The sequence below is a fragment of the Delphinus delphis genome, chromosome 1, assembly GCF_949987515.2.
Source record: "Delphinus delphis chromosome 1, mDelDel1.2, whole genome shotgun sequence".
NCBI classification, from domain to species: Eukaryota; Metazoa; Chordata; class Mammalia; order Artiodactyla; family Delphinidae; genus Delphinus; species Delphinus delphis.
Window position 1 is genome coordinate 43,455,894 of NC_082683.1, and position 21,624 is coordinate 43,477,517.

At 37.5% G+C, this 21,624-nt stretch overlaps 1 protein-coding gene across 9 annotated transcripts in view; it reads right to left on the reverse strand.

The window, feature by feature from the left end:
* TUT4 (terminal uridylyl transferase 4) overlaps positions 1 to 21,624 on the reverse strand; it is a 143,040-nt gene that overhangs the window by 81,572 nt on the left and 39,844 nt on the right. For all 9 annotated transcript variants that reach the window (XM_060022067.1, XM_060022037.1, XM_060022054.1 and 6 more), the window contains one exon: positions 14,124 to 14,240. In XM_060022067.1, coding sequence (XP_059878050.1) covers positions 14,124 to 14,240 — 117 coding nt within the window. The remainder of the gene's footprint in view (positions 1 to 14,123; positions 14,241 to 21,624) is intronic.

Below are 21,624 nucleotides of genomic sequence, written 5' to 3' on the forward strand. Positions count from 1 at the left end.
CACGTGCCGCGGAGTGGCTGGGCCCGTGAGCCATGGCCGCTGGGCCTGCGCGTCCGGAGCCTGTGCTCCGCAACGGGAGAGGCCACAACAGTGAGAGGCCGGTGTACCACAAAAAAAAGAAAAAAGACATGACACCATAAAACTCTTAGACGAGAACATAAGCAAAACATTCTCTGACATAAATCATACCAATGTTTTCTTAGGTCAGTCTCCCAAAGCAAAAGAAATAAAAGCAAAAATAAACAAGTGGAATCTAATCAAACTTACAAGCTTTTGTACAGCAAAGGAAGCCATAAACAAAACGAAAAGATAACCTATGGACTGGGAGAAAATATTTGCACATTATGTGACCAACAAGGGCTTAATTCCAAAATAAACAAAGAGTTCATACAACTCAACAATGACAAAAAACAACCCAATCGAAAAATGGGCAGACCAAAATAGACATTCCTCCAAAGACACAGAAATGACCAACAGGCACACAAAAAGATGCTCAACATCACTACTTATTAGAGAAATACATATCAGAATTATGATGTACCACCTCACACCAGTCAGAATGGCCATCATGAAAAAGTCTACAAATAATAAATGTTGGAGAGGCTGAGGAGAAAAGGGAACCCTTCCCACTGCTGGTAGGAATGTAACTTGGTACAACCATTATGGAGAAAAGTATGGAGGTTCCTTAAAAAACTACAAACAGAACTACAAACAGAATATGATCCAGCAATCCCACTACTGGGTATATATCCAGAGAAAACTCTAATTCAAAGAAATACATGCAGCTCCGTTTTTCTTTCTCAAGATTGCTTTAGCTATTCAGGGGCTTTTGTGTTTCCATATAAATTGTGAAATTTTTGGTTCTAGTTCTGTGAAAAATGCCATTGGAGTTTGATAGGGATTGCATTGAATCTGTACATTGCTTTCGGAACTATAGTCAGTTTCACAATGTTGATTCTTCCAATTCAAGAACATGGTATATCTCTCCATCTGTTTGTATCATCTTTAATTTCTTTCATCAGTGTCTTATAGTTTTCTGCATACAGGTCTTTTGTCTCCTAAGATAGATTTATTCCTAGGTATTTTATTCTTTTCATTGCAACGGTAAGTGGGAGTGTTTCCTTAATTTCTCTCTCAGATTTTTCATCATTAGTGTATAGGAATGCAAGAGATTTCTGTACATTAATTTTGTATCCTGCTACTTTACCAAATTCATTGATTAGCTCTAGAAGTTTTCTAGTAGCATCTTTAAGATTCTCTATGTATAGTATCATGTCATCTGCAAACTGACAGTTTTACTTCCTCTTTTCCGATTTGGATTCCTTTTATTTCTTTTACTTCTCTGATTGCAGTGGCTAAAAATTCCAAAACTATGTTGAATAATAGTGGTGAGAGTGGGCAACCTTGTCTCGTTCCTGATCTTAGTGGAAATGATTTCAGTTTTTCACCACTGAGAATGATGCTGGCTGTGGGTTTGTCATATATTTGGCCTTTTATTATGTTAAGTTCCCTCTATGCCTACTTTCTGGAGAGTTTTTATCATAAATGGGTGTTGAATTTTGTCGAAAGCTTTTTCTGCATCTATTGAGACGATCACGTTTTTTCTCCTTCAATTTGTTAATATGGTTTATCACATTGATTGATTTACGTATATTGATGAATCCTTGCATTCCTTGGATAAACCCCACTTGATCATAGTATATGATCCCTTTAATGTGCTGCTGGATTCTGTTTGCTAGTATTTTGTTCAGGATTTGGAGGAGCCAGGCTCCCTGACTTCAGACTATACTACGAAGCTACAGTAATCACGACAGTATGGTACTGGCACAAAAACAGAAATACAGATCAATGGAACAGGATACAAAGCCCAGAGATAAACCCACGCACATATGGTCACCTTATCTTTGATAAAGGAGGCAAGAATATAAAATGGAGAAAAGACAGCCTCTTCAATAAGTGGTGCTGGGAAAAATGGACAGCTACATGTAAAAGAATGAAATTAGAACACTCCCTAACACCATACACAAAAATAAACTCAAAATGTATTAAAGACCTAAATGTAAAACCAGACACTATAAGACTCTTAGAGGAAAACATAGGCAGAACACTCTATGACATAAATCATAGCAAGATCCTTTTTGACCTACCTCCTAGAGAAATGGAAGTAGAAACAAAAATAAACAAATGGGACCTAATAAAACTTAAAAGCTTTTGCACAGCAAAGGAAACCACAAACAAGACAAAAAGACAACCCTCAGAATAGGAGAAAATATTTGAAAACGAAGCAACTGACAAAGGATTAATATCCAAAATATACAAGCAGCTCATGCAGCTCAATATCAAGAAAACAAACAACCCAATCCAAAAATGGGCAGAAGACCTAAATACACATTTCTCCTGTATAAGACCTAAATACACATTTCTCCTGTATACAATCTGTATAAGAAGATATACAGATTGTCAACAAACACATGAAAGGATGCTCAACATCATTAATCATCAGAGAAATGCAAGTCAAAACTACAATGAGGTATCACCTCACACCAGTCAGAATGGCCATCATCAAAAAATCTAAAAACAATAAATGCTGGAGAGGGTGTGGAGAAAAGGGAACCCTCTTGCACTGTTGTTGGCAATGTAAATTGATACAGCCACTATGGAGAACAGTATGGAGGTTCCTTAAAAAACTACAAATAGAACTACCATATGATCTAGCAATCCCACTACTGGGCATATACCCTGTGAAAACCGTAATTCAAAAAGAGACATGTACCACAATGTTCACTGCAGCACTATTTAAGATAGCCAGGACATGGATACAACCTAAGTGTCCAGCAACAGATGAATGGATAAAGAAGATGTGGCACATATATACAATGGAATAATATTCAGCCATAAAAAGAAACGAAACTGAGTTATTTGTAGCGAGGTAGATGGACCTAGAGTCTGTCACACAGAGTGAAGTAAGTCAGAAAGAGAAAAACAAGTATCATATGCTAACACATATATACGGAATCTAAAGATAAAAAGAAATTGGTTCTGGTGAACCTAGGGGCAGGAATGGAATAAAGACACACGTAGAGAATGGACTTGAGGACATGGGGTGGGGGAAGGATAAGCTGGGGAGAAGTGAGAGAGTAGCACTGACATATATACACTACCAAATGTAAAATAGCTAGCTAGTGGGAGGCAGCTGCATAGCACAGGGAGATCAGCTTGGTGCTTTGCGACCACCTAGAGAGGTCGGATAGGGAGGGTGGGAGGTAGGAGGAGCAAGAGGGAGGTGATATGGGGATATATGTATCCCCGTATCAGGGGATACATATACATATATGTATACATATAGCTGATTCACTTTGTTATACAGCAGAAACGAACACATCATTGTAAAGCACTTATACCCCAAGAAAAATGTTAAAAAATAAAATAAAATAAAATACCTGGCAAATTTTTTTAAAAATCACACACACACAAAGGAGAGTGGGTGGTTTGGAGACTGCTTGGGAGAAAACCATTTGTCTTTCCTACTCAATCCCTTTAATATGTCAGACTCACCATTAAGTTATAGATTCTATTTCACAAATAAATCAGATACTGCCATCCTTATCTGCCTCCCACTTCACTTTTCAAACAGTTTCTGAACTCAGAGCTCATGTCTTAGTTATTCACCTAATAAGTATTAATTTAGTGATTAAAAAAAAAAGATGTGGCACAATATACAATGGAATATTACTCAGCCATAAAAAGAAACGAAATTGAGTTATTTGTATTGAGGTGGATGGACCTAGAGACTGTCACACAGAGTAAAGTAAGTCAGAAAGAGAAAGACAAATACCATTTGCTAACACATACATACGGAATCTAAAAAAAAAAAAAATGGTTCTGAAGAACCTAGGGGCAGGACAGGAATAAAGATGTAGACATGGAGAATGGACTTGAGGACATGGGGAGTGGGAAGGGTAAGCTGCGATGAAGTGAGAGAGTGGCGTGGACATATATACACTACCAAATGTAAAATAAATAGCTAGTGGGAAGCAGCCGCATAGCACAAGGAGATCAGTTAGGTGCTTTGTGTCCAGCTAGAGGGGTGAGACAGGGAGGGTGGGAGGGAGACACAAGAGGGAGGAGATATGGGGATGTATGTATATGTATAGCTGATTCACTTTGTTATACAGCAGAAAGTAACACACCATTGTAAAGCAATTATACTCCAATAAAGATGTTAACATGCACCCTATGTTCATAGTAGCACTAGTCAGTGTAGCCAAGACATGGAAACAACCTAAATGTCCATCAACAGGATAAAGAAGACATGATACATATATACAATGGAATACTACTCAGCGATAAAAAAGAATGAAACAATGCCATTTGCAGCAACATGGATGAACCTAGGGATTATCATACTAAGTGAAGTAAGTCAGAAAGAATAAGACAAATACCATATAATATCACTTATATGGGGAATCCAAAATATGACACAAATGAACTTATTTTTGAAACAGAAACAGACTCACAGACAGAAACAGATTTGTGGTTGCCAAAGGGGATGGGGGAGAGGGAGGGATGGATTGGGAGTTTGGGATTAGCAGATGCAAATTATTATATATAGAATGGCTTAACAACAAGGTCCTACTGTATAGCACAGGGAACTATATTCAATGTCTGGATAAACCATAATGGAAAAAAATATTAAAAAGAATGTATATATATATGTATAACTGAATCACTCTGCTATACAGCAGAAATTTTAATGTTGTAAATCAACTATACTTGAATAAAATAAATATAAAAAATAAATAAGTGTGTGTGCGTGTGTGTGTGTGTGTACATATATATATATATATTCTGTATTGGTTATTGTTAGATAATTTCACTGAATATAGAAATAAAGGTTGACAGGAGGTTTTCCTCTCTCCAGAACTCTTAAGATATTATTCAACTGTCTTCTGGCTTCTATTGCTACTACTGATAAGTCAGCCACATTCCCAACTTCCACACCTTTATGAATGACCTTACCTTTTTTTTCTGGCTGCTTTTCAAAAAGCAACTTTACTGAGATATAATTTATATAAAACAAATTGCACATATTTAAGGTTTACAATTTGGTTCATTTTTGACATACGTATATAATAAAACCATCGCCACCATCAAGATAATAAACATATCAATCACTCGCAAAAATTCCCTCATATCCCTTTGTAATCACTCCCTCCCTCTTCCACACCAATACTCAGGCAACCACCAACCTGCTGTCTATGACTATAGCTTAGACTGCATTTTCTAGAATTTCATATGCATGGAATCGCACAGTATATAGTCATTTCTGTCTGGCTTTTTACACTCAGGATACTTATTTTGAGATTCATCTATGTTGTACTGTTCATTCCTTTTTATACCAAATAGTATAACAAGGTATGGATATACCACAATTTGTATATCTGTTCATCTCTTTGGCTATTACACATAAAACTGCTTTGAATATTCATATACAAGTAAATGTAGAGACATATACTTTCACTTATCTTGGATAAATCCATAGGAATTGAATGACTGAATCATATATTAGGCATATGTTTAACTTTTTAAAAACTGCCAAAATGTTTTCAAAGTGGATGTATTATCATATGATCCAATAATTCCACTTCTGGGTATTTATCCAAAAGAAATGAAAACACTAACGGGAAAAGAAATCTGCACCTCCATGTTCAATGCAACATTATTTACAATAGCCCAGACATGGAAACAACCTAAGTGTCCACTGATGGATGAATGAATAAAGAAAATGTGGTCCATATATATAACTGAATATTATTCAGCCATAAAAATAAAGAAAATCTTGCCATGTGCCACAACATGGATGGACCCTAAGGGCATATTGCTAAATGAAATAAGTCTGACAGAGAAAGACAAATATTGTATGATCTCACACGTGGAATCTAAAAACAACAACAACAAAACCTGAACTCATACAGAGAACAGATTGGTGGTTGCCAGAGACAACCGAGTGAAATGGGTGAAAGTAGTCAAAAGGTACAAAGCCCACATGCCCTGTATTGTATATTGAAAAGTTGCTGAGGGCTTCCCTGGTGGCGCAGTGGTTGAGAGTCCGCCTGCCGATGCAGGGGACACAGGTTCATGCCCCGGTCTGGGAGGATCCCACATGCCGTGGAGCGGCTGGGCCCGTGAGCCATGGCCACTGAGCCTGCGCGTCCGGAGCCTCTGCTCCGCAACGGGAGAGGCCGCAGCAGTGAGGGGCCCGCATACCGCAAAAAAAAAAAAAAAAGAAAAGAAAAGTTGCTGAGAGTAAATCTTAAAAGTTCTCACCTCAAGAAAAATAAATTGTTATGTGTGGTGTTAGATATTAACTAGATTTACTGTGGTGATCATTTCACAAAATATACATATATTGAATCATTATGTTGTACACCTGAAACTAATATAATGTTATATGTCAACCAACTCTCAATTAAAAATAATTTAAAAATAAACCTTTAGGGACTTCCCTGGTGGTCCAGTGGCTACGAATCCACCTTCCAATGCAGAGGACGCGCGTTCGATCCCTGGTCGGGGAACTAAGATCCCACGTGCCACAGGGCAACTAAGCCCACGGGCCGCAACTACTAAGCCCGTGTGCTCTAGAGCCCACATGCCACGAGAGAGCCTGCATGCCTCAGCTACTGAGCCCATGAGCTCTGGAGCCCGTATGCCACAACTAGAGAAGCCCACACACCGCAACGAAAACACCGTGCATGCCACAAAGGTCCCACGTGCCGCAACTAAGACCCAATGCAGCCAAATAAATTTTTAAAAAATTTTTTAATTAAAAAAGAAAAAAATCTTTAAAAAGAAAGGAGGGGCCTTCCCTGGTGGCTCAGTGGATAAGATTCCGTGTTCCCAATGCTGGGGGCCCAGGTTCGATCCCTGGTCAGGGAACTAGATCCCACATGTATGCCACAACTAAAGAGCCAGCGAGCCACAACTAAGGAGCCAGTGAGCCACAACTAAGACCCAGTGCAACCACATAAATAAATATTTTTTTAAGTTTAAAAAAATAAATAAAATAAAAAGAAAGTGGATGTAATATTTCACATTTCCACTAGCCCTGTTTTAGACTTGGCATTCATTCACATCCTTGACAACGCTTGGCATAGTCAATCTTTTCAATTTTAGCTGTTCTAGTAAGTGTAGTGATTTCCCTAATGACGAATAATGTTGAGCATCTTTTCATGTGTTTGACATCCGTATGTCTTCTTTAAAAAAGTGTTGGCTCTAACCTTTGGCCCATATTTTTATTTGGTTGTTTACAGTAGTCACCCCTTATCCTTGGAGGATATGTTACAATGCCTCCAGTGGAGGCCTGAAACCACAGATAGCACCAAACCCTGTAAATACTATTTTCTTCCTCTACATACTTACCTATGATAAAGTTTTATTTATAAATTAGGCACATTAAGAGACGACCCAAATGGCCTGCATCACTACTCTTGCACTTTGGGGCCATTATTAAATAAAATAATGATTACTCAAACACAAGCACTGTGATACCACCAACAGCCAATCTGATAACCAAGATGGCTACTAAGTGATTAACAGGCAGGTAGTATACACAGCATGGATATGCTAAACAAAGGGATGTTTCATATCCCAGGCAGGATGAAGCTGAACAACATGAGATTTCACCACACTATTCAGAATGGCATGTAGTTTAAAACTGTAAGTTGTTTATTTATGGAATTTTCCATTTGATATTTTCAGACATGGCTGACCAAGGGTAACTGAAACCACAGAAAGCAAAACCATGAATAAGGGGGGGATTACTATACTTATTATTGAGTTTTGAAAGTTTTTTATATCTCCTATATACAAATCACTTACCAGATATGATTTGCAAATATTTTTTCCCAGTCTGCAGCTAATATTGTTATTCTTTAAAAAATATCTTTCAAAAAGCATAAGTTTATAATTTTGAGGAAGTCCCATTAATCATTTTTTTCCTCTGGTATCATACCTAAGAAATTTTGCCTAATCCAAGGTCATAAAGATTTTATCTCATTTTTTATTCTGTAAACTTTATACTTTTAGGTTTTACATTTAGGTCTGTAATGCAGTTTTGAGTTATTTTTTTACATAGTGCAAGGTATGGATCAAAGGTCTTTCTTTGTACATGGATATCTAACTTTTCATATGTTTAAAAGATTATCATTTCTCCACTGAATTACCTCTGAATGTCTGTCAAAATTCAGTTGTTCATAGAACTGTAGTCTTATTTCGAGACTCACTATTCTGCTCCACTGATCTACTTGTCTACTTGATGCCAATATCACACTTTGATTATTGTAGCTTTATAAGTCTGGAAATCAGGTGTTGTTAGTCCTCCAACTTTGGTCTTTTTCAAAGTTGTTTTAGATTTTCTAGGGTCTTTGCATTTACAGATGAATTTTAGCTTTTCTCTTCTTTTTTATCTTTTTTATTGAAGTATAGTTGCTTTACAATGTTTCAGGTGTACAACAAAGTGATTCAGTTATACAGACAGATTCTTTTGCAGATTCTTTTCCATTATAGTTTTTTTTTAAAGATTTATTTATTATTTGTTTGTTTTTGGCTGCGTTGGGTCTTAGTTGCGGCATGCGGGATCTTTGTTGAGGTATGCGGGCTTCTCAAAGTTGTGGTATGCGGGTTTTCTCTTCTCTAGTTGTGGCACGCAGGCTCCAGGGCATGTGGGTTCTGTAGTTTTGCAGCACGTAGGCTCTCTAAGTTGAGGCGCATGAGCTCATTAGTTGTGGCGCGTGGGCTTAGTTGCCCCGTGGCATGTGGGAACCTAGTTCCCTAACCAGGGATCGAACCCACATCCCCTGCATTGCAGGAAGATTCTTTACCACTGGACCACCAGGGAAGTCCCTCCAGATGAATTTTAGAATCAGCTTTTCAATTTCGGATTTTGGTCAGTTTAGAAAGAAATTTAACAATATCAATTCTTCCAACATATAAAAAAGGTTTATTTCTGCATTTCTTTAGCTCTTCTTTAATTTCTCTCAGGAATGTTCTGTAATTTCTGTACACAAGTTTTGTGTATTTTTGATGCTATTATAAATAGCAGTTTTTTTAAATTTCAATTTTATACTGTTTACTGTTAGTATATAAAAATATAATTGATTTTTGCACATTGAGCTTGTATTCTGCAACCTTGCTAAACTCACTCATTAATTCTAATGAATAAGTCTTTTCTAGACTTCTATATAAACAATCATATTACCTACAAATATAGTTTCACTTCTTCTTTTCCAGTTTCGATAGCTTGCCTTTCTTTCTCTTGCCTGACTACACTGGCTAGAACCCCTAATAAAATGCTGAATAAAAGTGGTAAGAGTGAACATATCTTTTTTTTCCAATTTTTTTTTTTGTGATAAAATATACATAACATAAAACTTACTATCTTAACAATTTTTACAAGTACAACTCAGTGGAATTAAGGACATTCATTTGTTGTGCAACTATCACCATCATTCATCAGCAGAATTCTTTTCATCTTGTAAAACTGAAACTGTACACCCATTAAGGATAGCTCCCCATTCCTCCATCTCTCCAGTCCCTGACAACCACCATTCTACTTTCTATCTCTATGATTCTGACTACTCTAAGTACCTCATATAAGTGGAATCATACAGTATTTGTCTTTTTATGACTGGCTTATTTCACTTAGCTTTAATTTACTCAAGGTTCTTCCATGTTGTAACATATCAGAATTGCCTTTCCTTTTTTTTTTAAAGATTATGTTTTTCTATGTGGACCATTTTCAAAGCCTGTATTGAATTTGTTACAATATTGCTTTTGTTTTACATATTGGTTTTTTGGCCAGGAAGCATGTCCCATCTTAGCTCCCCGACCAGGGATCGAACCCACATCCCCTGCATTGGAAGGCAAAGTCTTAACCACTGGACCACCAGGGAAGTCTCTGCCTTGCTTTTTTTTTTTTCTTTTAAATATTTATTTTGGCTGCACCAGGTCTTAGTTACAGCACACGGGATCTTTGTTGTGGCATGCTTAGTTGCGGCACACATGATCTTTTTTAGTTGTGGCATGCGGGCTCTTAGTTGCAGCATGCAGACTTCTTAGTTGCACCATGCAGACTCTTACTTGCGGCATGCATGTGGGATCTAGTTCCCCGGCCAGGGATCGCACCTGGGCCCCCTGCATTGGGAGCACAGAGTCTTACCCACTGGACCACCAGGGAAGTCCTCCCTGCCTTGCTTTTTAAGGCAGTATAATATTTCACTGTATGTATATGTGACATTTTATTTATCCATTCATCTGTTGATGGACAACTGAGCTGCTTCTATGTTTAAGCTATTGTGAATAATGCTACGATGAACATGGCCGTACAAATATCACTTCAAGACCCTGTTTTCAATTCTTCTGAGTATATACTCAAAAGTGTAATTGCTGGATCACATGGTAATTCCATTTTTAACTTTTTGAGGAACTGCAACAGTTTCCCACAGCAGCTATACCATTTTCATGCCTGTCTTTTTTCCTAATCTTAGGGAGACAACATTCAGTCTTTCACCATTAAGTATAACATTAGCTGTGACTTCTTCATAGATGTTCTTTATCATGTTGAGGAAGCTCCCTTCTATTCCTAGTCTGCTGAGATTTTTTTTTTTTTTTTTTTTTGCGGTACGCTGGCCTCTCACTGTTGTGGCCTCTCCCGTTGCGGAGCACAGGCTCCGGACGCGCAGGCTCAGCGGCCATGGCTCACGGGCCCAGCCGCTCCGCGGCATGTGGGATTTTCCCAGACCAGGGCACGAACTCGTGTCCCCTGCATCGGCAGGTGGACTCTCAACCACTGCACCACCAGGGAAGCCCTGCTGAGATTTTTTAATCAGGGCTTTTAAATGCTTTTTCAGCATCTACTAAGATGATCATATAGTTTTCTTTTTCGGTTTGTTAGTATGATGAATTACATTGATTCATTTTCTACTGTTAAACCAACAATGCACTCCTGTAATAAATTCCTATTTGGTCATGATGTATTTCTTCCTTAAATACACTGTTGGATTCAATTTTCTAAAATAATGTTCAGAATTTCTGCATTTATGTTAATGAGGGATATTGCTCTGAAGTTTTCTTTCATTGTAATGTCCTTACCTGGTTTTGGTATTAGAGTAATGTGGGCCTCATAGACTGGGTTGGGAAGCATTCTTCCTCTTCAGTGTTCTGGAAGAGTTTGTGTAGAACTGGTACATACATATCAATTATCCCAGAGCTCAATGATCCTCTTTTCTTTCTTTTTCCCAAGTTCTTTTTTCTTTCTGTTTCATTTTGGATAGTTTCCATTGCTTTATCTTCAAGTTCACTAACCTTTTTTTTTTAATATAAATTTATTTATTTTGTTTATTTTTGGCTGCATTGGGTTGTCATTGCTGCACACGGGCTTTCCCTAGTTGTGGCGAGCGGGAGCTACTCTTCATTGCAGTGCATGGGCTTCTCATTTTGGTGGCTTCTCTTGTTGCAGAGCACAGGCTCTAGGCACGTGGGCTTCAGTAGTTGTGGCACGTGGGCTAGCAGTTGTGGCTCATGCGTTCTAGAGCACAGGCTCAGCAGTTGTGGCGCATGGGCTTAGTTGCTCCGCAGCATGTGGGATGCTTCCGGACCAGGGCTCGAACCTGTGTCCCCTGCACTGACAGGCAAATTCTTAACCACTGCGCCACCAGGGAAGCCCCTCACTAACCTTTTCTTTTGCAATGTCTGATCTGCCATTAGTCCTACGCACTGTATTTTTCATCTTAGACATTGTAGTTTTCACTTCTATAAGTTCAATTTGAATCTTTTTTTATATCTTCCATGTCTCTATTTTTGGGAACATCAGGAATATAGTTATATTAACTGCCTTAATGTCCTTCTCTACTAATTCTACTGGGTCAGTTCAAGGTCAGTTTTGACTGGCTGATCTTTCTTCTCTTCATGGTTTGTATTTTCCTGCTTCCATGTATGCCTGATAATCTTTGACTGAATGGCAGACAATGTGAACTTTTTGGCAGCGATGGATATTTTGTATTCCACTATAAATATTCTCAAGCTTTGTTCAATAATGACATGAAATACTTAGAAATAGTTTATTCATTTGGATCTTGCCTTTAAAACTTTTTAGTTGGGGCCAGACCACATTTAGTTTAGGGTTAAATATTCCCCATTAGTAAAACAAGACCTTTCTGAGTACTCTACCCAATACCCCACAAAGTATGAGGCTTTTCAGTCTGGATAGTTGGAAGACACTATTCCCAGCTCTGTGTGAGCACCAAGCACTGTTTTAATCCCCTCAGATGGTTCTTTCTCTGGCTTCAGGAAGCTTTTCCACATGCATGCACCACAGTATTGTGCTGAATACTCTGAGGGGACTGTCCATAGATCTCTGGGTTTCTCTCTGTATAGCTTTCTCGTTTTTGTTATTCTGTCCTACAAACTCTAGCCACGCTGTACTCCCTGGACTCGTCCATCTCCTCAACCCTGGGAATCTACTGCATTCTACTCCCTATAATACCATCTAGAAACTCTCTCAAATTGGAGTAATCATTGAGCTCACCTCATTTGTTTTCCATTCACTGTTGGTCCTTCATTGCCTAAAGAAGACATTATTAGTGATTTTTGTCTTTTTTTGTTTTGTTGGTTATTTTGAGGAGAAGGTAAATCCAGGCCCTGTTATTCCAACTTCACCAAAAGTCCAGTAGAGCTGCTTTTAAGGTTAGTTTTGTTTTTTTGTAATATTCTAAAATTCCCTATAATGTACATAATATATAATGGCTTTCTTTTTAAGTCTGTTTGGAATTCCCTGAGCTTCCTGCAGCTAATGATCAGCATCTTTGAACATTTCTTGAAATTTCTCAGTTATTATCTCCTAAACTACCACTTTGGCTCTGTTCTATTAAGTCTTCTGAAATGCTAATTAAATCAAAATAATAGGCTGATAAAATTTGAATGATTTCTTTTCCTTCTAAGTTCCTGAATTTTTTCAATGCATTCATTATTTTCAATAAAAATGTGCTGAGCACCTACTATGTGTCAGACACTGTACTAAGCAATACAGAAACAAAAATAAATAAGAAATTAAACCTGTCCTCTACAATATTTGGATACTGAAGCCTGGAAGAAGAGAGAAGGCAGACATTTATAACACAGTGTATAAGGTTTTCTGATCAAGCCACTGTGGGAACACCAAGAAAGTGTACCTATAACACAGACTTGTTGGGAAGGTCAAGTAAAAGAGTATTTCTCAGAGAAGATATCTTAGAGATAAGTAAGAATTTATATAGAATTAACATTATAACTTTGAAAAGAAAAAATTAAATAGCTAACATACTAATGAATTTTAAAAAGAAAATAGTCTACTTATACTATGTCTATATGAAATGTTCTAATAAAAATCACTGAAAACTTATGAATTCCCAAAGGCTAAACCTTAAAAGGCCCTGCATGATCTGGGCTTCTCCAGCTTCATCTCATATCATTTTCCTCCTGGCTCTCTGCTCTAATCATGCTCTTTCAGCTCCTCATATGCCATGTCCTTTCATAACTTAGAGACCTTCATACTGCTTTTTTGTGTAAAATGCTCTCATCTCACCCTTCTATGCCACTCAACCTCTACTTCAAGGTTCAACAAATGTCACTTTCTCAAAGAAACTACCCCTCCTCTAAATTAAGTAAAATATCCTTGTACACTTACTTAGCACCACAATTGCCCCTTTAATAAAACTCATCTTACTTAAATCCTTATTCAATGTATGCCTTCACCAATACTTTAGAAACTCTGAGGACAAGAACCATGACTATCTTATTCACCACTCCCTAGACCTAACACATAAGAACTCAATAAATATTGGTTGGACTAACTGATTGTACCTTTAAACTTAGGAATCAACGTACTTTAGGATATGCAAACTGGTCTCTGAGAAGGTTCCCCTCCTGATCACCTAAGATAAGAAAGGCAATCACAGCTTTCAACGCTATCATTTCAGTTACTACTATATGACTAGAAAAATACTTGATTTTTACTTTCATTAATAAAAAATATTTGATATAGTTTTACCACTCAATAAATAAATAAAATATTTTGTAAAAAGACTTACCAAAATGTTTTTCTTATGTCGTTTCTCTTTTATATGTTTATGAGCTCCCTGGATGTTTTCAATGTGAATTAAGCAAAGTTTGCACAGATATCGGCAATTGGTATATTCTGGTGAGCGCTAAAAAAAAAAGTTGAAAACATTTTTTCAGAAAACAAAAAAAAAGTAAAATTTTTACTATATATGTGAAGGATACAACTATGTAAATATATGAGACAAAAATAAGCAGTGAATGAATACTTTTTAATAAACAATTCAGTACTCATATACCCAAGAGATAGCTGTCCTTTTCAAAATAGTCATCATAGGAGATAATATACTAATTTCAAATGATATCATGATAATCCTAAATATGTCTGATACTTATCTAATATAGTCTTCAGAATCCAATGTAAGATAAGAAAGGCAGTATTATTATTTAGTCTTATTCCAACACTGTCTCAAAAACTAGTTTAAAAATTTCAGTCTTTTTGATTACCATAAAAAATAAAATTCACCCGAAATTGGGAATTTCAGAAGAATGAATTGCAAATATGGAAGACAATTCTAAAATCTGAGTTTTGAAAACACTCTACTCAATTACAATCACATGGGAATAAATGGATAACCTCTTGAGTTAACTACTCTGAAGGGAAAAACAATTATGACACATGAAAAGTATCAGTCACAATACTGAAATCATACTTTATATATATATTCTTGAAATAAGAAAAAATTAGTAATCCCAAAGTACCTGTTATATGCTAGGCACTATGCTAGATGTTTGACATATAATTTGTCATTTTAACTCCCCTAATAATCCAATTAGATTGGTATTATCTTCATTTTATAGATGTGATAAAAAAAAGCTCATAGAGCTTGCAACTTTCACAAGGATACAACAATATTACATGGTAGATGCTGAACTTAATTTCATGTATATCTGAATCCAAAGCCAAGACTCCACCCATAAGATGATACAAAAAAAATTTACAGAAACACAATACGAGGAACCAAGATGGCGGAGTAGAAGGATGTGCTCTCACTCCCTGTTGTAAGAACACCAGAATCACAACTAGCTACTGGACAGCCATCGACAGGAAGACACTGGAACTCACCAAAAAAGATACCCCACATCCAAAGACAAAGGAGAAGCCACAATGTGACCATAGGAGGGGCGCAATCACAGTAAAATCAAATCCCGTAACTGCTGGGTGGGTGACTCACAGACTGGACAACACTTATACCACAGAAGTCCACCCACTACAGTGAAGGTTCTGAGCCCCACATCAGGCTTCCCAACCTGGGGGTCCGGCAACGGGAGGAAGAATTCCTAGAGAATCAGACTTTGAAGGCTAGTGGGAGCTGACTGCAGGACTTCAACAGGACTGGGAGAAACAGAGACTCCACTCTTGGAGGGCACACACAAAGTAGTGTGCACGTCGGGACTCAGGGGAAGGAGGAGTGACCCCATAGAGACTGAACCAGACCCACCCGCTAGTGTTGGAGCGTCTCCTGCAGAGGCAGGGGGTGGCTGTGCCTCGCCGTGGGGACAAGGACACTGGCAGCATAACTTCTGGGAAATACTCCTTGGCATGAGCCTTCCCAGAGTCTGTCATTGGCCCCACCAAAGAGCCCAGGTAGGCTCCAGTGTTGGGTTGCCTCAGGCCAAACAACCAACAGGGAGCAAACCCAGCCCCACCCATCAACAGTCAAGCGGATTAAAGCTTTACTGAGCTCTGCCCACCAGAGCAACAGTCTGCTCTACCCACCACCAGTCCCTGCCATCAGGAAACTTACACAAGCCTCTTAGATAGCCTCATCCACCAGAGGGCAGACAGCAGAAGCAAGAAGAACTACAATCCTGCAGCCTGTGGAACGAAAACCACATTCACAGAAAGACAGACAAGATGAAAAGGCAGAGGGCTATGTACCAGATGAAGGAACAAGATAAAACCACAGAAAAACAACTAAATGAAGTGGAGATAGGCAAACTTCCAGAAAAAGAATTCAGAATAACGACAGAAGATGATCCAGGACCTCGGAAAAAGAATGGAAGCAAAGATCGAGAAGATGCAAATGTTTAACAAAGACCTAGAAGAATTAAAGAACAAACAAACAGAGATGAGCAATAGAATGACTGAAATGAATACTACACTAGAAGGAATCAATAGCAGAATAACTGAGGCAGAAGAATGGATAAGTGACCTGGAAGACAGAACAGTGGAATTCAATGCTGTGGAACAGAATAAAGAAAAAAGAATGAAAAGAAATGAAGACAGCCTAAGAGACCTCTGGGACAACATTAAATGCAACAACATTCGCATTACAGGGGTCCCAGAAGGAGAAGAGAGAGAGAAAGGACCAGAGAAAATACCTGAAGAAATTATAGTCGAAAACTTCCCTAACATGGGAAAAGAAATAGCCACCCAAGTCCAGGAAGCGCAGTGAGTCCCATACAGGATAAACCCAAGGAGAAACACACAGAGACACACAGTAATCAAACTGGCAAAAATTAAAGACAAAGAAAAATTATTGAAAGCAGCAAGGGAAAACGATAAATAACATACAAGGGAACTCCCATAACGTTAACAGCTGATTTCTCAGCAGAAACTCTACAAGCCAGAAAGGAGTGGCATGATATACTTAAAGTGATGAAAGGGAAGAAACTACAACAAGATTACTCTACCCAGCAAGGATCTCATTCAGATTTGATGGAGAAATCAAAAGCTTTAAAGACAAGCAAAAGCTAAGAGAATTCAGCACCACCAAACCAGCTCTACAACAAATGCTAAAGGAATTTCTCTAAGTGGGAAACACAAGAGAAGAAAAGGACCTACAAAAACAAACCCAAAACAATTAAGAAAATGGTCACGGGAACATACATATCGATAATTACCTTAAACATGAATGGATTAAATGCTCCAACCAAAAGACACAGACTTGCTGAATGGATACAAAAACAAGACCCATATATATGTTGTCTACAAGAAACCCACTTCAGACCTAGCGACACATACAGACTGGAAGTGAGGGGACGGAAAAAGATATTCCATGCAAATGGAAATCAAAAGAAAGCTGGAGCAGCAATACTCATATCAGATAAAATAGACTTTAAAATAAAGAATGTTACAACAGACAAGGAAGGACACTACATAACGATCAAGGGATCAATCCAAGAAGAAGATAAAACAGTTATAAATATATATGCACTCAACATAGGAGCACCTCAATACATAAGGCAACCGCTAACATCTATAAAAGAGAAAATCGACAGTAACACAATAATAGTGGGGGACTTACACCCACTATAGTGGGTGGGGGACTTACACTCACTTACACCAATGGACAGATCATCCAAAATGAAAATAAATAAGGAAACAGAAGCTTTAAATGACACTAAAGACCAAACAGATTTAACTGATATTTATAGGACGTTCCATCCAAAAACAACAGATTACACTTTCTTCTCAAGTGCACACGGAACATTCTCCAGGATAGAACACATCTTGGGTCACAAATCAAGCCTCAGTAAATTTAAGAAAATAGAAATCATATCAAGCATCTTTTCTGACCACAACGCTATGAGATTAGAAATGAATTACGGAGAAAAAAACGTAAAAAACACAAACACATGAAGGCTAAGCAATATGTTACTAAATAACCAAGAGATCACTGAAGAAATCAAAGAGGAAATCAAAAAATACCTAGAGACAAATGACAATGAAAACATGACGATCCAAAACCTATGGGATGCAGCAAAAGCAGTTCTAAGAGGGAAGTTTATAGCTATACAAGCCTACATCAAGAAATAAGAAAAATCTCAAATGAACAATCTAACCTTACACCTAAAGGAACTAGAGAAAGAAGAACAAACAAAACCCAAAGTTAGCAGAAGGAAAGAAACCATAAAGATCAGAGCAGAAATATATGAAATAGAAACAAAGAAAACAATAGCAAATATCAATAAAATAAAAGCTGGTTCTTTGAGAAGATAAACAAAATTGATAAACCATTAGCCAGACTCATCAAGAAAAAAAGGGAGAGGACTCAAATCGATAAAATTAGAAATGAAAAAGAAGTTACAACAGACACCACAGAAATACAAACCATCCTAAGGGACTACTACAAGCAACTCTATGCCAACAAAATGGACAACCTGGAAGAAATGCACAAATTCTCAGAAAGGTATAACCTTCCAAGACTGAACCAGGAAGAAATAGAATATATGAACAGACCAATCACAAGTAACGAAATTGAAACTGTGATTAAAAATCTTCCAACAAACAGAAGTCCAGGACCAGATGGCTTCACAGGTGAATTCTATCAAACATTTAGAGAAGAGCTAACACCCATCCTTCTCAAACTCTTCCAAAAAATTGCAGAGGAAGGAACTCATTCTATGAGGCCACCATCACCCCGAAACCAAAATCAGACAAAGATACTAAAAAATAAAGAAAATTACAGACCAATATCACTGATGAATATAGATGCAAAAATCCTCAACACAATACTAGCAAACAGAATCCAACAACACATTAAAATAATCATACACCATGATCAAGTGGGATTTATCCCAGGGATGCAAGGATTCTTTAATATACGCAAATCAATCGATGTGATAGACCATATTAACACACTGAAGAATAAAAACTATATGATCATCTCAAAAGATGCAGAAAAAGCTTTTGACAAAATTCAACACCCATTTATGATAAAAACTCTCCAGAAAGTGGGCACAGAGGGAACTTACCTCAATATAATAAAGGCCATATACGACAAACACACAGCAAACATCATTATGAATGGTGAAAAACTGAAAGCATTCCCTCTAGGATCAGGAACAAGACAAGGATGTCCACTCTCACCACTATTATTCAACATAGTTTTGGAAGTCCTAGCCATGGCAATCAGAGAAGAAAAAGAAATAAAAGGAATCCCAATTGGAAAAGAAGAAGTAAAACTGTCACTGTTTGCAGATGACATGATACTATACATAGAGAATTCTAAAGTTGCCACCAGAAAACTACTAGAGCTAATCAATGAATTTGGTAAAGTAGCAGGATACAAAATTAATGCACAGAAATCTCTTGCATTCCTATACACTAATTATGAAAAATCTGAAAGAGAAATTAAGGAAATACTCCTATTTACCACTGCAACAAAAAGAATAAAATATCTAGCAATAAACCTACCTAGGGAGACAAAAGACCTGTATGCAGAAAATTATAAGACACTGATGAAAGAAATTAAAGATGATACCAACAGATGGAGAGATAAATCATGTTCTTGAATTAGAAGAATCAATATTGTGAAAATGACTATGGTACCCAAAGCAATCTACAGATTCAATGCAATCCCTATCAAATTAACAATGGCATTTTTTACAGAGCTAGAACAAAAAATCTTAAAATTTGTATGGAGACACAAAAGACCCCGAATAGCCAAAGCAGTCTTGAAAAATAAAAACGGAGCTGGAGGAATCAGACTCCCTGACTTCAGACTATACTACAAAGCTACAGTAATCAAGACAATATGGGACTGGCACAAAAACAGAAACATAGATCAATGGAACAATATAGAAAGCCCAGAGGTAAACCCACGCACCTATGGTCAACTAATCTATGACAAAGGAGGCAAGGATATACAATGGAGAAAAGACAGCCCTTCAATAACTGGTGCTGGTAAAACTGGACAGCTACATGTAAAAGAATGAAATTAGAACACTCCCTAACACCATACACAAAAATAAACTCAAAATGGATTCGAGACCTAAATGTAAGACTGGACACTATAAAACTCTTAGAGGAAAACATAGGAAGAACACTCTGACATAAATCACAGCAAGATCTTTTTTGATCCACCTCCTAGAGTAATGGAAATAAAACTAAAAATAAACAAATGGGGCCTAATGAAACTTCAAAGCTTTTGCACAGCAAAGGAAACCATAAACAAGACCAAAAGACAACCCTCAGAATGGGAGAAAATATTTGCAAACAAATCAACGGACAAAGGATTAATCTCCAAAATATATAAACAGCTCATGCAGCTCAATATTAAAGAAACAAACAACACAATCCAAAAATGGGCAGAAGACCTAAATAGACATTTCTCCAAAGAAGATATACAGATGGCCAAGAAGCACATGAAAAGCTGCTCAACATCACTAAGTATTAGAGAAATGCAAACCAAAACTACAATGAGGTATCACCTAATACCAGTTAGAATGGGCATCATCAGAAAATCTACAAACAACAAATGCTGTAGAGGGTGTGAATAAAAGGGAAACCTCTTGCACTGTTGTTGGCAATGTAAATTGATACAGCCACTATGGAGAACAGTAGGGAGGTTCCTTAAAAAACTAAAAATAGAATTACCATATGATCCAGCAATCCCACTACTGGGCATATACCCAGAGAAAAGCATAATTCAAAAAGACACATGCAGGGCTTCCCTGGTGGCGCAGTGGTTGAGAGTCTGCCTGCTGATGCAGGGGACACGGGTTCATGCCCTGGTCTAGGAAGATCCCACATGCCGCAGAGCGGCTAGGCCCATGAGCCATGGCCACTGAGCCTGCACATCCGGAGCCTGTGCTCCACAACGGGAGAGGCCACAACAGTGAGAGGCCCGCATACCACAAAAAAAAAAAAAAAAAAGACACATGCACGCCAATGTTCATTGCAGCACTATTTACAATAGCCAGGTCATGGAAGCAACCTAAATGCCCATCAACAGACGAATGGATAAAGAAGTTCTGGTACATATATACAATGGAATATTACTCAGCCATAAAAAGGAACGAAATTGAATCATTCGTTGAGACATGGATGGATCTAGAGACTGTCTACAGAGTGAAGTAAGTCAGAAAGAGAAAAACAAATATCGTATATTAACGCATGTATGTGGAACCTAGAAAAATGGTACAGATGAACCAGTTTGCAGGGCAGAAGTTGAGACACAGATGTAGAGGACAAATGTATGGACACCAAGGGGGGAAAGCCACGGGGGTGCGGGGATGGTGGTGTGCTGAATTGGGCGATTGGGATTGACATGTATACACTGATGTGTATAAAACTGATGACTAATAAGAACCTGCTGTATAAAAAAAATAAAATTAAAAAATTTTTAAAAACACAATAAATACATGTTGAATTTTAAAATATTGTTTCTAGTGTCTTACACTGAAATTGCAGCAATGCTTAATTTTTATCTCAGATTGACTTTCAATAGGCTGCAACTCTTGACAAAAAGATTCTCACTTCAGAATATAACATAATTTCCTTTAAATAGGAAACTTGCCCCAAATTTAGAAACAGTCCTGCCACAGACTAAAAATAAATACAGTCTTCATTTATAGAGTATCTATTAACCTTACAACATCTGTATGAGGATTCCCCATTTTACTAGCAAAGCAACTAAATCCCTAGAAGTAAATAATTTGCCCAAGGCAACAAGCAAATAAGAAAATTCAGCTCAATCTAGTCATTTCAATTCTTTAGTTTAAAACTATTTCAAATCTGTCCTT